We start from the raw sequence: 15362 nt of genomic DNA on the forward strand, positions 1-15362 counted from the left end.
TATTATAATTAATAGTTTCTCAACAACCTGTAAGCAAGTCCTTAAATCCAAAACATTTAAAAATATCCATCATCTCCAGGTAACCACAAGATTCACAAGTGTGTTCTGGTTTTAATCCAACAGAAAGACAAAGGTCATTTTGATTAGATTAGAGAAGGAAGAAATCATGCACACAAAAAGGTTTGAGGAAAACTTTGGGTATTATACCATGAACGAGGCAAGCCAGTGGGTACCTTGAAATTACATGTTTTTTAGATCAACACAGGGTAAAGAGATGTCTCTCAAAGTATTTCACAATTATCATAGTTATTTTACAAACTTGATTTTATGTTTTAAATGAAGTGACCCTAGAACAATTATTGTTTCTTTTGAAACATTTTTCCCCTCAAAAATTTGTCACTAGATTTAGAGAAAATTGAATCTGCTCTGATCAAAATTGGAATCAGGAGGTGAGAAAGCCACCATCTCTCTTTAAGCAATACTTTCCCCACTTCTTGCCATGCAAACCCCTAAGGATGAAATTCTATAACCATGTGGGAATTATACTAAAAATACCAGTTCCCTGCTATATTCCCAGAGATACTGATCCAAGTTTTTTTGAATCTGCATTTAAATATATATAAATATATTTATATGTAAATGTTTAGTGGTCTTTGAAACACACTTCGAGAAATTCCCCCCAAGGCTTCTATGAGCATAGTTAAAAACCACTGACTTAGAATATGCACAGGTATTCCACTAGATATCATTTCATGTGAATGATGAACTGTGGAGAACTTAATTTTGCTTGAGGGGATGATTTCATACTACTAAAAAATATTAATATTAAACCTTGTTTAACCAACAGATGGACATTTAGTCAAATAAAATGAATTTGAGGACCAAGGACTTAAAATTTTGCTCTCTTTGGCTTCTAGCAATAAAAATGAATAAATTGGGTCAAATAAGGGCTTTTCTTATGAGATAAAAGTGATCATGAAATTTATCGTGCTTAGCTATGAACCAATTTATGTACTATAGAAACATTGCCTGGGCTAAGAGACTTGGCCAATTAAACTGATTGTGTAGGTCAGAGTACAGGTTTCTGAGATCATACAAAATTATAAACTGAAAGGAATCATTACACAATGCTTCTAAATCTACAGTATTCTAAGCATATTTAAATTTGAACTATAAGGCTCAGATTCCAGATGTTCCAAATATCTTGGTCCAATAATAAGCAAATAATTGGGGGGGGGCACATCTTTTTTGTTTTTACCCATTTTATTTTATTTTTATTTCAGCATATTATGAGGGGTACAAATGTTAAGGTTACGTATATTGCCCATGAATTTGTTTTTTTAATCTCAGCTGAGGGGGGACTGTTTTTGCCAACTCCCCTAGGAGTTGCTGAAGCATGAATGGGCACACATTCATTTTGCTTCTATTTTGTTTGTTTGTTTTTTCATTTTCTTACGAGGTTATGGTTCTTTTCCCAAAATACTAAGGAAAAAAAATTTCCTAAATGTTCCCTCTCACTGAATAATTTAAAGGAAATGGAAACTTTACCAACCTCAATCTCAAAAGGACATGTAATTTGCAACTTATGACATTTACATTGAATAAATTTTACTTTATTATTTCATTGCATTATAGTCAAGAACATTTATTTCTATATCCCTCGATTACAATCTTAGGGATAAAATTCACACCAGATGTCCTCAGTTGGGCCCTGCAAAGCAGGATGAAGGGAGTACCCACTCACTAAGCTCTGTGAGGTATAGGACAAGGTCTGCCTGGAAAGTATCCACCACTTAATATGAAAAATAGAGACATGTACTGAAGAAGATACAAGAAACATTGTACATAGGACAATGATGCCTCAGTCCCCTTCAAAGTAGCACCTCGGGACCTCACACAGTTCTCCCACTATTCAAAACACTCTGCTAAATCCTGTGTTGGAATCACCCTATTAGCTAACTTATCATGCTTTCCTGAATGTCACTGACCGTCTGAAATCTCTTCCTTTTCAAAGGTGATTTTAGTTTTGGGAAAAGCCTGAAGTCGCAGGGCACCAAATCTGGGTTGTAAGGGGGTGGAGTCACTGGAGTGATTTGATGTTTTGCCAAAAAACTCTGCAGGAGAGTGATGTGATGCATGGGTGGGTGCATTGTGGTGATGAAGCTGCCAATCACCTGTTGCCCATAGCTGCTGCCATTCTCCCACCTTGCCTCTCAACCAATGAAGAACACTGAGGTAGTGTTACTTATTAATTGTCCTGGGGGAACGTACTAGTGAAGGACAATGAATTCACAATCAAATAACACAGTTAACATGGGCCTGATCTTCCTGCGACTTTGCCCCACCTTCTTCCAGCAAGGAGAACCAGGCGATTTCCACTGGGACTGCTGGGCCTTCCGTTCTGGATATAGCTGTAGACCCACATTCATCTCTGGTTATGACCTTCTTGAGGAAAATTTGGTTCATCAGTAGCAGTTTGAAGCAAGTCGTTCACAAATGCCGCACGTGTTCCTTCTGCTCTGGTAGCAGAAGGTGTGGAGTGCATTTTGCTATGACGCATTTTATGCCAAGATCCTGTGTCAAAATCTCGGACGTAGTTTTTGGAATCCCATCAGCTTCTAGATTTTGCACTGCCCAATGCTGATTTTTGTTGATTGCAGCCCTTATACGTCCAACATTCTCAGGTGTTCTGCTTGTTGCAGGCCTTCCAGACGTGGATCACTTTTAACAGATTCTCGACCATCTTTGAAGTGTTTGTACCACACTTTTATTTGCACTGCACTCATTGCATCATCCCCGAAAGTCTCCTGAATCATCTTAAAAGCTTCCACGGAGGAACATTCAAGCTTAATGCAAAATTTGATGCAGATTTGTTGCTCTACTCATTCAGTCATTTGAATACGACAGTACACATGGTCACTCACGGGCATCTAGTGCCCCACTGACTAGTACAGTAAGGTGGTCATTGTTCCCACATGCTCATGACTAGTACACTCTCTTTGGCCAATATTGTGCAAACCATTCTTGTTACATTAACAATGGCTGGATACTTTCTGGACAAACCTTGTATGCTTAGCCTTACAAGAAGAGATGCCTTTTTCTAATTCTTGTAAAAAGCATGGAATGAATCAACTGTGTAGAATAGTGTTACTCTTCTGCAAACAATAAAATAAAAAATAAAGATACCACCCTAATTTTATATCACAGAGTTCACTTAAGATGTACCAAGACTAGTCCATTAAAGTGTGGATACAAAAAATTAGAATGTCACTTTATTGAGCTGATATAATTTCATTTTCATTTTCATGATGAAAACATACATTTTAAGACCTTGTCTGATACTCAACTACACACATATTCTTACCCTATTAAGACTTTTCTAGACTTTTTATTACTTCATTAAGTGTATGAAGTGAAAAAATATTTTGAAATGCATTCATGTGCCTTTCTTTTTCTCTTGTACTTATGTATAAATGATCCTTATCAGATTGAGCCAGAAAAGAAAAAAATCTTTGTCTTAAAGAGAGATGGGATTGCAGAATGTGAAGATATAAAAAGAATTGGCATAAAACTTTTTAAGTTTTAAAACTAATCTTGAAAACTATTTCAGAAAAAATGGCCTTCAAAACTGGGCTTTAAATTTCTAGAGCCAGACACCTGAAAGAGAAAAGCCTTTTCTAAATTAGAAAGGCTTCCCTTTAAATATACAAAATGAAATTTGGAAAACAGAGCTTAGGGTTTTACTATAAGCTATCAAGTAGGACATACAATGCATAAGAACTGTTTCTTACCACAAAGTAAAAAATATTAATAACCACCCTTTGCTGGCTGAGGGAGGAGCCTGGAAGAGGGAAGAGGAAGACAGGGGTTGTTCCTGTCCTATGATCCATTATCACATGGAACATGTATGTTAAATATGATGTATTAACTGTTCCTATTTAAAATATATTTAATGCTGTGCCTCATAGCCTATAGTTACAAAGCATAAATATGCTGAAACTAATTCTCAGCCAATTCATTCAACAAATAATTATTGAGACCTATTATACACTAAACACCTAAAAATAATGCAACAAATTGGGAAATCACAGAGAGGCTTTTCTCTCTCAGCTGTCTGGCTCTAGAAATTTAAAGCTGAGCTCTGAAAGCCATTTTTCTTAAATAGTTTTCAAGATTAGTTTTAAAAATTAAAAAGTTTTTTTCTTTTCTATTTCAGGATATTATGGGAGTACAAATGTTTAGGTTACATATATTGCCTTTGCCCCACTCAAGTCACAGCTTCAAACATATCCATCCCCCAGACGGTGCACACTGCACCGAATAGTGTGTATATACCCATCCCCTCCTTCTCCCTCCCACCTGCCCGACACCCAGTGAATGTTATTACAATACGTGCACTTAGGTGTTGATCAGTTAATACCAGTTTGGTGGTGAGTACATGTGGTGCTTATTTTTCCATTCTTGGCATACTTCACTTAGTAGAATGGGTTCCAGCTTTTGAATCAAGAAATAGCTATATAACTATATTCTTTTATAAATACAGACCTTCCACCTATAACCAGTCCCTAATAAAAGTTAGAAGAGCATAGAAGGATAATTACATGATCTTAGGACATGAAAGGATACGACTAGGGAATTGGATTGGAGTTACTAAAGGAAGGACACTGTTTGTCTTTATGAGACTGTCAATCCTCTTTGACTTTTTAGACTATGTGCTAAAAGTCTATATATCACTGTAATACAGATTCATTTATACAACATAATTCACAAAATAAAAACAAACAATAGAAAAATTGATATATAAAACACACAAAGCTATACTAGAGTCGCACATTTCACAAAAATGTAAAAAAAATTGTAAATGGGCAAAAATTTTAATAGTCCATTCAATTAAAAATAATAATGATTACGTTTGTTGCACAGTTTTCCCTTGCTTATCCCGCCCCAGCCATACTCGTCTTCCTGCAAGTTCCCACATTGGGGGGCTTCCCTTTGGGCTCCATTCAGAAAGAATTCATCCGTCACTCACTCATTCATCGTTTCCCTTCTTCTGAATAGCACCTAACACCATCTGCAACACTTTCTATTTATTGGCTCATGGCCTGTCTCCCTAACGAGAGCAAGGATTACCTGTTTCATTCACTGGTTTATCTCCAGTGTCTATGGCAGTGCTTCTCATGCAGGAGGCATTACACTTTTCTTTCTTTTTGCAGCAACTTTATAATATTGGGATAAAATGAAATTAATGGGAGCTCTGCTAGTCAGGAACAGATTAGTAAATGACTGAATCCCCTTATAATGGAATGCAAATCATGTTATACATGGAGATTTGAATATTTAATGGCATCATTTATTGCAAAGTGAATAAAATATTTTCATTCATCTATAGAGCAAATCTGCACACTTAAACTGTGATAATATGTGTATCACAAATACACATCAGAATGAGGAGAGAGAGAGAAAGGAGAAGGGGATAGGGAAGTAGGAAGATAGAGGAAGAGGGAAGGGACAGGAGGTGGAAGAGGAGATGGAAAAGGAGGGAAGGGATTTGAGGAGGAGAGGAAGGAATAATTTGAAACACAACATACTAACAGTGCTTTCCAGAGTGATGATATTACAAATTAGTTTTGTGTACTTATCCATGCCTTTCTCTATTTCTATGACATTCACGAGAACATTCATTGCCTTTTTAATTAATTTTTTTTTTCAATTTCGTATGAAAGAATATACTCAGGCTTCTCATTCTTTAGTTTAAACATTTATCTTTTCAACAGCACTAGCCTAGGATAAGGTGGTGAGACAGGTATTTGCAAGCCACATAATGAATATTCCCTAAGAGACACATCCAAAGACGTGTTCACTTACTGGGTATGATCCACCAATGGCCTGTGGGTTTCTTCTCCGTGATGAATAGTAATCCCGTTACCAAGTCCCCACCTGAATGTGTTTGAATCTCGAAGTAAATTTACTGGGATTGGCTGATACCATTTACACAGGTTTCCTCTTTCAAAGCTGCAAATTTCCCCAACTTGGAGGGTGGAACAAAGCAAAAATGAACTAATCACAATAAGCATGTCAATAAATGGCCATTCCTATCAGTACTAGCACTTTGTACTCTTGTTTTTTTTTTTCAAAAATAGAATCTATCTTTTAAGCATTATTGAAATAACTAGGCAAATGTTTGTATAATCCTAGAAGAGTGTCAATGGTACCTAGGTTTATTCTATTCAAATGTTCATAGTAACTGAGATATGGGAATAAATGCATATGCTCAATCTGTTTTCATGAGGAGTTAAGATTTTAATTAGCTCCTAAAGCAGCAAATTAAGCATCATCAGTCTCTTCTAATATAGCACTTGCATTGCTTGCATGACCTCCAAGTTCTGACAAGTCTGTTCTCCTTTTCCCACAATAATATTATGAAATTCAACTTGAGCTCAGTCTCTGAAGGGGTTATTGCAAATTCCAAACAAAATTTCCAAGCAATGAGGTTTATAATAACTTTTATACTGGATCCATTTCCTTGAAAGTTTTAAAGATTTTTGTCATGATTTTATTCTGATGTCACAGAAATTAAAATCCCAGTGATTTTTAAAAAATATATATAGGTTATGTGTGAAAATGTTTTCTGAATCTTCTCTCCTCTCCCTCTGAATATGTTCATGTGTTTATCTTAAATCCTCCACTACTTGAATTAAAACAAAACAAAACAAAAAAACAATTCAATGAATTCTTGTGTATACTACAGAAAATCTGGTATATACACCAGCTTTTAAATGACATTAACAATGACAGCATACCACTACCACCATTTAGAAACTTGGGTATGTGAGTTAATGTAAAATCTGAGATGGAAACACTCCATTGGAAAACTGCTTTTTAATCATGACATTCAAGTGTGCTATTTAATCTCTGATATTAATATGAAGTACATAACTATCTTGTGTAGATATTTAGAATTCAGTATAATCCTGTTCTTCATATCACTAAAAAGATAAGAATTATAGGCTTTCATAAAACAATTAGAAGCCATGAAGTGTCAGTCAAGCAAGATGAATAGGTTCTAACGATCTGTTATACAGCATCGTACCTATAGTCAACAATAATGTATTGTACACTTAAAAATTTGTTAAGAGGGTAGATTTCATGCTTAGTGTTCTTACCATAATTTTAAAAATTAGAGATTGTAAGACTAGTTCATAAGAAGATTTGTCATAATATTTCATCTTGCAAAGAGAAGGAGGAGGCGAGATCATAGTTTGTTCTTAAATGAAATGGTAATGATTCAATTTATATTTATTCACAATAAAAAACCTCTATGATTTAAAAATAGTAATTTAATCATAGAGATTCATTCAAGACATTTAAAGAAATTTATCAAAACTTCCTACCTAATCATAAATGATATTACTAAAATAACAAAGCTGAACTAAGAAGAAATTCAGCATTCACTAAAGATACTCACTAGGTGTAATTAATTTGGTTTTGTGTAAACTTTGATAAACATTGCAATTTATACAGGATCATAAGGAGGTTTTAGTATCTTTCCCTAGGAAGGCCTGAATACTATAACATATTCCATTGTGCTATTTTCCATCTGTGATGCATAGTATCAATCCCGGGCTAGCTTGAGTTAGTTACTGTCCCATCTCATTCATGAAGTGAGTCAGCATTGCTTTTATGACTTTTTTGGTCTAGAGTAGATAGTTGATTCATGATGTATTTATACATTGAGAAGCATTTTTCTTTTCAGGGTGGCACGAACAGATATGAACCTTACTGAATTTCTCAAGCCCTAGAATTTCTTGCCAAGGCTGATATAAGACACCTAAAAGTATCATGATTCTCTCTTGTGTTATCCGTATGTTCTGAACCCTTAGTATTATTGAGACACTTGAGAACTATTATGATATAGTAAATTCACACACTACTCCCTAAAGAGCAGGGAAGGGAAAGGTTTTACAAAGTGTTTACTACTTCTGGTCTGGTGCTTCTCCCATTCAGACACAGATTAATTTTTCTCCTCTCAGATTGCATCTTTCACTGAGAAGTCCACTCTTAAATGAAATAATTTGCTTTTGATCCATTTAGGAAAAGCCATTGAATTGGTAGGTACCAATAAATGAAAACCAGGACACAGGGGTTGAAGGTCCCATCTGTATTAAAATTGGTTTTCTCACGACCTCTGTATAGTTGATATAGCATTCATGTTATATGTGCATTTTGGCAATGACAAAATTTGAATTTGAATGAATTAATCTAATGTGAGAGTATTATAATGCTTTCTACCTAAATATTCCTTATTTGATAGCGTAAGGAGTGGAGACCAATGGGGGATGGACAGAGAAGAGCTACTAAATGCTAGTCCCAGAGTAAAGTCAAGTCTATGAAAATAATAGTTTTGAAGCCACACCATTAGTCTCAAGATACTTACCTGTTGTTGGGCTTGACAGAAAATTGCATGCTGATTCTTCTACACTTTTCTATACAACTAACTCTTACACTAAGAAATTGCTCTAAAACACATTGCAAATTTTTAAGTATGACACTAGGCTGTGCTACTTAGAGATTACACTAGTATTTTCTTGTCTATTTTATAGCCATATTTTATATAAAATTTAGAAATTCACCTACCACAGGATGATTCATCTGATTTGTCAGCGCAGTCATATCTAAAATCACATTTCTGAATTTTTTCAATACAGTGACCATCGGACCTGCAGACAAATTCATTGTCTGTGCAGTTGTGTGGAGGAAGTGTCACAGGGACTGAGGTTTCTGGTGGAGTCGGAAGGTCCACTGGCAAATGACCTTGATAAGAAATAATATACAGGCATCATGTAGCAGGTTTTCCATTTCTTTAAAGATTATTACCAAGGAAAAATCTAAATATTTTTACTAAATATGTTTTGCATTGAATGTCATAAAAACATTGCATAGTATTTGCTCATCTGCTAAACTCCTTTATGTAAGCATATAAATTGGGGTTCTAGGTCTTTAAGACCAATAGCAAATAACTGAATATCTTTGATCATAAAAACAGGTGAAGTTTCAGATGTAAATTATTTAAAAATCTACTCAGAGCTCAACAAACAAATGGGAGGCCCAAGAACAACACTGGGAGGACCAGCAGGAACCAAAGGAGTTCCAGATGCTGGCATTAGAAACCAGAATCAAGGTCTGAATAGACCTTCTAGTCCACTAGGGAAAGAAACTTTGTTCTCCCACTGCTATAACAAATCTAACATCTTCTTATCTTTGTTACACATACTCTCAGATACTTAACATCAAGTTTGCAGGAGAGATTCAAATCAGATGTCTTCATCTATAAGTTTCAAAATAAGATTATAATTTCTGAATTTACTCAGGTTGAAATACATTTATGTAAGTTTATGAATTTATACACAACAAACATGTATTGATAACATATTTGTGCCAGGTACCTGGTAGATGCTTTGACTCTAAAGCCAAATGTGCCTTCTCTGCCCTAAAATAGTTTACAGACTAGTAGAAAAGGTGGTCAGATGTATCTTTTATTACAGTTTCATGAGATAAGTTTATAGTGGAGATTATAACTCCATGGAAGCATGAGTGACATCTAGCCTTTCACCCTGCACCCATAGAACGATTTGCAGACCATGGAATATGGTGGTTACACTATCACAGCAAGTGAATGAATGGATGGATGGATAGTGGAAAGATGAGTGGAAGAATAACAGAGTGAATGAATGAATAAATGAACAAATGGGAGAAATCACAGTGTATTAAAAGAACACAGAGGAAAAGTATATATCAGATGCAAGTCAGAAAGACATTTTGGCAAGCTGATGCCTAAACTAACTTTTAAGGGATAATGATCTCATTTAGCTAGGTGAAGAAGAATACAAGGTCTTCACGGGCAATGAGAAAAAAATGTGTGTGAAGGCATAGAAATATATTGACCTAGTTTTGTATGAAATACTGTGAGAGTTTGGTATGAAAATATTAACATCTTGTGGTAAAAGAATGTATGATTGAGTCCTTAGATATGGAACTAAAGAATTCTCAGTGACTGGGTCAGAAAGAGCCAGGTGAGACCAATTTAGGAGTCTGAAATGAGTACAAAAACCCGTGTAGAAATACTAAGATTTAAAATCTCCACCTCAAGAAACATGCTTTTGGCATTAATGTGGAGAACGCATTGGAGGTGGCTCTGACATGGGGAAGAGAGAACAATTGAGCTGTTTCTTTAATCCAGACAGCCAATAAACCAAAGCAGAGATGGTTTAGAGGAGAAAGCAAGGATCTGAACAATATTAAACATCCAATATCTAGAGGACTGGGGGATTTGGGTGATTTGGGGAATTTGAGAAAAGTGCAATAACTAGTACTTTATTTCTTAGCACAAGTTCTGAAGCAATTAAGAAACTAAGATTGAAGACAGTAGATCAAAATGTCAGCTCTATATGGATAAAGCGAATACTAGAGAAAATGTCCTGTCTCTGTACACAAGTGATCCTCTAAAGTGTGAAACACAGCAATCGATAGACTCTCTAAGTTATAACCTGTGCCTGAAAACTTTCAGGTCTCCCTGTGTGAGAGCAAGGAGGGGTCGACCAGATCTTATCCTCCTATAGCTAGATAGCTCCAAAAAGAAAAGAGGAAATGAGAGACCAGGTATAGATGCTCAGATTCTCCTTGTAAACTCACCAATTCACTGTTGCTCATCCTTCCCCTGGGAAGGAATGAAAAAGATGGTGAAAAGACCAGGAATGTTAGTTAGGCTACTAGAGTCAGTCTACATGAAATGAGAGACCAAGACTAAAGAAAAAGTGTTCTGCCGCAGTAGAGGTGAATTAAAATGAGGAGTGGATTGATAAGTAGGTGATTATGCTATTCTCTGAGATCAGATAGATAAGATATATAAGAGAAGGCAGTTAGTAGAGAAAGAAAAAATTCTATGCCCAAACAGAAAATCAATGACAACTGTCCAAAAAAGCAGACCCTAGCATTCCACTCTCCTGCAGTTGGATATACCCACATCTAAGTCACTCAACAAAAATAAGAACCCAATTAAAATTGAAAATGATCACTTCTCACAGAAATCTGATGCATCCCATATTACTATAAAATTTGAAAAAAATAAAAGGGAAAATCATTGAATTATTTTAAATGCTGACATTTTGAAGATCTTTAAGTATCTAATTGAATCAGAAAAAGAAAAATCCACTAAACTTGATTAAAAATTAGTTTAAAATAAAGATATAATGAGATCATACGTCACTTCTGAGGGAATTTGCTATGAACTAAAAAAGATTCGATGGCCAGATTGATGGATATTTTATATGCCTCAATGGAATATACAAAACACATTCCTTTGAAAAACATCCTCCCAAATGTTTAAATAAAAGTTCATTTTCTAATTTAATCACTACATTTGTTGTGGCATTTTAAAGCATAATTCACTTATGTAGTTTTGCATAAAATACATTATGTAATTAAAATGCATTATAAAAAGATGATGGAAATGATTTATTTGTATGTCCTATATCAAAGAATGTCAACCAAAAAATGACATACTTTAGAGAGGTTCAAAAGAGTGTTTGCCTTTAACTAAAGCAGAATGGCATGTTCTTTCACTCTAGCACATGCTGATCCAAGTTGGTCTGTTCCATATGTTACATAACACAGTTTTAGTCTAAAACAAAGACTGCACATTTGGATCCCACAGAGAAGATTGCCATTTGCACTAAGAAATGTGTTCTATGCTCTAATTTAGGCAGCCATTTTGAAATGTGTTAACTTCAAGAGCAAATGAGTTAAATATACATTACTAGAACACTAAAAAGCTTAGATGAGAGTGGATCACAAATGTTTACATATTCTTGGCATTGCTGTACATTACATATTTTTGTAGGAGTAGAGAGTTACAATTAAGCATCTTGCCTTAACACATAGAAACTTCAAAAGGCACCTAACATAAACACATTATAAGATATCCTTCTCCAACTGTACTACTTTAATACTTGTTCCATAATGTACTTCTAGCCACAATTGCGTAGGACTTACTCATTTTTAATTTTATTTTTTTTCCCTCCAGAAAAACATTTTAGGGCAGGACATAAGTCCAGTGAATTGAGTGTCACTAACTTTTTATAAGTTCAGAAATTTATTCACCTGAGGCAAAGGAGACATCAATTGAACTGCTTTAGGTTTAATTACAGCTTCTTCTTTTCTTGTTTTCTGAATTTTGTTTAATTATGAATCATTTTAAACATTTGGATAAATTAAGAAATAGACGCATGACTCTACCACCAAGATTAAAGGAATTATTATTATAGCATTGCTCTAGATCCTTACACTATCAAATAAAGAAAGAAAGAAAGACTAAACAGAAAAAAAGAGGAGAGAGAAAGGATGGGAAAGGAAGGGAAGAGAATGGAAGGGAGGGAAGAAGGAAGGAAGAAAAGTAGGAGAGGGAGGGAGGGAAGGAGGGAGGGAAGGAGGGAGGAAGGTAGGGAGAGAAGGAGGGAGGGAGGAAGGAAAGGTGGGAGGGAAAGGAGGGAAGAGAAAGAGAAAACCTTTCTATAAAACTCATACCTAATTTTTCCTCTTTCTTCCCCTCCCCAATGTCTCCAGAGGGACTCTTATCCAAATACCAGTTTATGCTGATTTGTATTTTTCCATGTATATTTTCTAATAATTTTATTTTTGTTGTGGCAAAAAAACATAGGACATTAAATTTATCATTTTAACCATTTTAAGTAGTTATAGTTTAGTAGTGTTAAGCATATTCATACTATGTACAACAGATCTTTAAAATTTTTTCATCTCAAAAAACTGAAACTCTATATTCATTAGATACTAATTCCCCTTCCTTCATCCTCCAGCTCTCAGCATCCACCTTTCTATGTTTGTTTCCATGATTTTGGTTACTTTAGATATTTCATATGAGTAGAATTATACAGCATTTGTCCTTTTGTGACTGGCTTATGTAGTTTAGCATAATGTCTTTGAGGTTCATCCATTGTCTTAGCCCAGGCTACTATAACAAATCTTCATAGACCGAATGGCTTAAATAACCACCAATTATTTTCCCAGATCTGAAGGCTGTGAAATGTGAGGTCAAAGTGCCAGCAGATCGTGCTGGGTGAGGGCACACTTACTGGTTTGCAGTAGGCCTCTGTCTCCTGGTATCTACACCTACATCAGAGTGGCACATTTGTTAAAATCTAGTGAATCTACATTAATATGTCATTATCACCCAAAGTCCATAATTAACAATGAAGCCACTCTGGATGCTGTGCATTCTATGGACATTGAGAAATGCCTAATGACATATATCTGTCATTACAGTATCATACAGAATAGTTTCAGCACTCTAAAAATCCCCTGTGTTACATCTGTTCATCCTACCCTTTCCCCTAAATACTGACAACCGCTAATCTTTTTACTATCTGCTGCATTTTGCCTTTTGTTGAAATCATAAAGTATGTAGCCTTTTCAATTTGGCTTCTTTCACTTAGTAGCATGCACATAAGTTTCTTTCATCATGTCCTTTTGTGGCTTGAAAACTTTTTTTTTTTTTTTTTTTTTTTTTTTAGTGCTAATACTCCATTCTCTGGATGTGTCTCAGTTTATTCACCCATGGGAGGATATCTTGGTTGCTTCCAAGTTTTGGCAATTATGAATAAAGCTGCTAAAAACATCCATGTGCAGGTTCTTGTGTGCATACACATTTTTAATTCATTTGGGTAAATACCAAGTTGTATGATCACTGGATCGCAGGATAAGAGTATGTTTAATTTTAGAGAAAAATGTCAAGCTTCTTCCAAAGTGAATGTACTGTCGGGCATTCCCATCAGCAATGAAAGAGAGTTCCTGTTGCTCCACATCCTCTGTGGCATTTGGTATTGTTAAGTGTTTTAGATTTGTCCATTATAAAACATGTGTAGTATACCTCATTAGTTTTCCAATATGCAATTCCCTAATGATATATTACATTGAACATCTTTTTACATGATTATTTGCCACCTTTATAATTTCAGCGAGGTGTCTGTTCAGATCTTTCGCCCATTGTAAAATCAGGTTTTCATTTTCTTATGTTGAGATTTAAGAGCTCTTTGTATATTTCAGATAATAATCCTTTATCAGCTATGTCTTTTGAAAACATTTTTCCACTCTGTGACTTGCTTTCTTGTTCTTTGTCAGTGCCTGTCACAGAGCAGAGGCTTTTAATTTTAATGAAGTTTATCAATTATTTTGTTCATGGATCACGCTTTTGGTGTTATATCTAAAAAGTTATTGCCAAACCCACTGTCATCTGCTTTCTCCTGTGTCATCTTCTAGGAATTTTATGATTTTGCATTTTACATTTAGATCTATGATCCATTTGGGGATAATTCTTGTGAAGGATGTAAGTGTTTGTGTCTAAAATCATTTTTTTTTTTTACATGCAGATGTCCAGTTGTTCCAGTACCATTTGGTACATGGAAAGACACATTTCTCCATAGCTTTACTTTTGTTCTTTTGTCAAGATCAGTTGACTGTATTTGTGTGGTCTATTTCTGGTCTCTTTATTCTGTTCCATTGATCTATTTGTCTATTCTTTCACTGATACCCCACCATCTTGAATACTGTAGCTTTACAGTAAATCTTGCAGTTCAGTAGTATCAGTCCTCCAGCTTTGTTCTTCTCCAGCAATATTGAGTTGGCTATTCTGTGCCTTTTGCCACTTTGTATAAATTTTAGAATCAGTTTATCTGCAGAATAACTTTTGGAGTTTTAATTGGCATTACATTGAATGTAGAGTTCAAGTTGGGAAGAACTGACATCTTGACAATATCGAGTTTTCCTCGTGCATGCATTTGTATCCTTACCTCAAAAATATTTTGTGTCCATTTAAAATATAACACACTATGATTTTGTGTCTTAGAAAACTTTATATAAATAGTACACACCATACTTTTTTGAATTTGAAATTTTTCTCAACATATTTTTGACATTTATCTCTGTTGATACACCAGGAATTAATCCATTCACTTTAAGTGCTTCAGAGTATTTAATTAAAAGAATATTCAAAGTTGAATATTCATTGTATGAAGAGTCTGTAATGGGGTATCTATTCCCAAGTAGGACTCTAAAATTATTTATACACATTTCTGATTATAAAGTATGCTACAAAGGGGATCTTTGTACATTTCTCTTTGTGAACACATGCATGCCATAAGGTTTCCAAGAGAAGGCATATTGAGGTGACATTACATAGTTATAGTTAGTCAACTTAGTTATTTTCAAAAGTGACTTTTATACCCATATCCGCTCAGAAATGTGTGACTTGACCAAAGTCTTCATATTCTAGGCAATACTTAAAATGTTTGCCA

At 35.0% G+C, this 15362-nt stretch overlaps 1 protein-coding gene across 1 annotated transcript in view; it reads right to left on the bottom strand.

Moving 5' to 3' along the window:
- MALRD1 (MAM and LDL receptor class A domain containing 1) overlaps positions 1-15362 on the bottom strand; it is a 491205-nt gene that overhangs the window by 328879 nt on the left and 146964 nt on the right. Inside the window, exons 19-20 of the mRNA XM_075997515.1 lie at positions 8635-8811; positions 5866-6028 (exon numbers count right to left, since the gene is read on the bottom strand). Of these exons, the coding sequence (XP_075853630.1) occupies positions 5866-6028; positions 8635-8811 (340 nt within the window). The remainder of the gene's footprint in view (positions 1-5865; positions 6029-8634; positions 8812-15362) is intronic.

Source organism: Microcebus murinus, chromosome 25 (genome assembly GCF_040939455.1).
Source record: "Microcebus murinus isolate Inina chromosome 25, M.murinus_Inina_mat1.0, whole genome shotgun sequence".
Lineage (NCBI taxonomy): Eukaryota > Metazoa > Chordata > Mammalia > Primates > Cheirogaleidae > Microcebus > Microcebus murinus.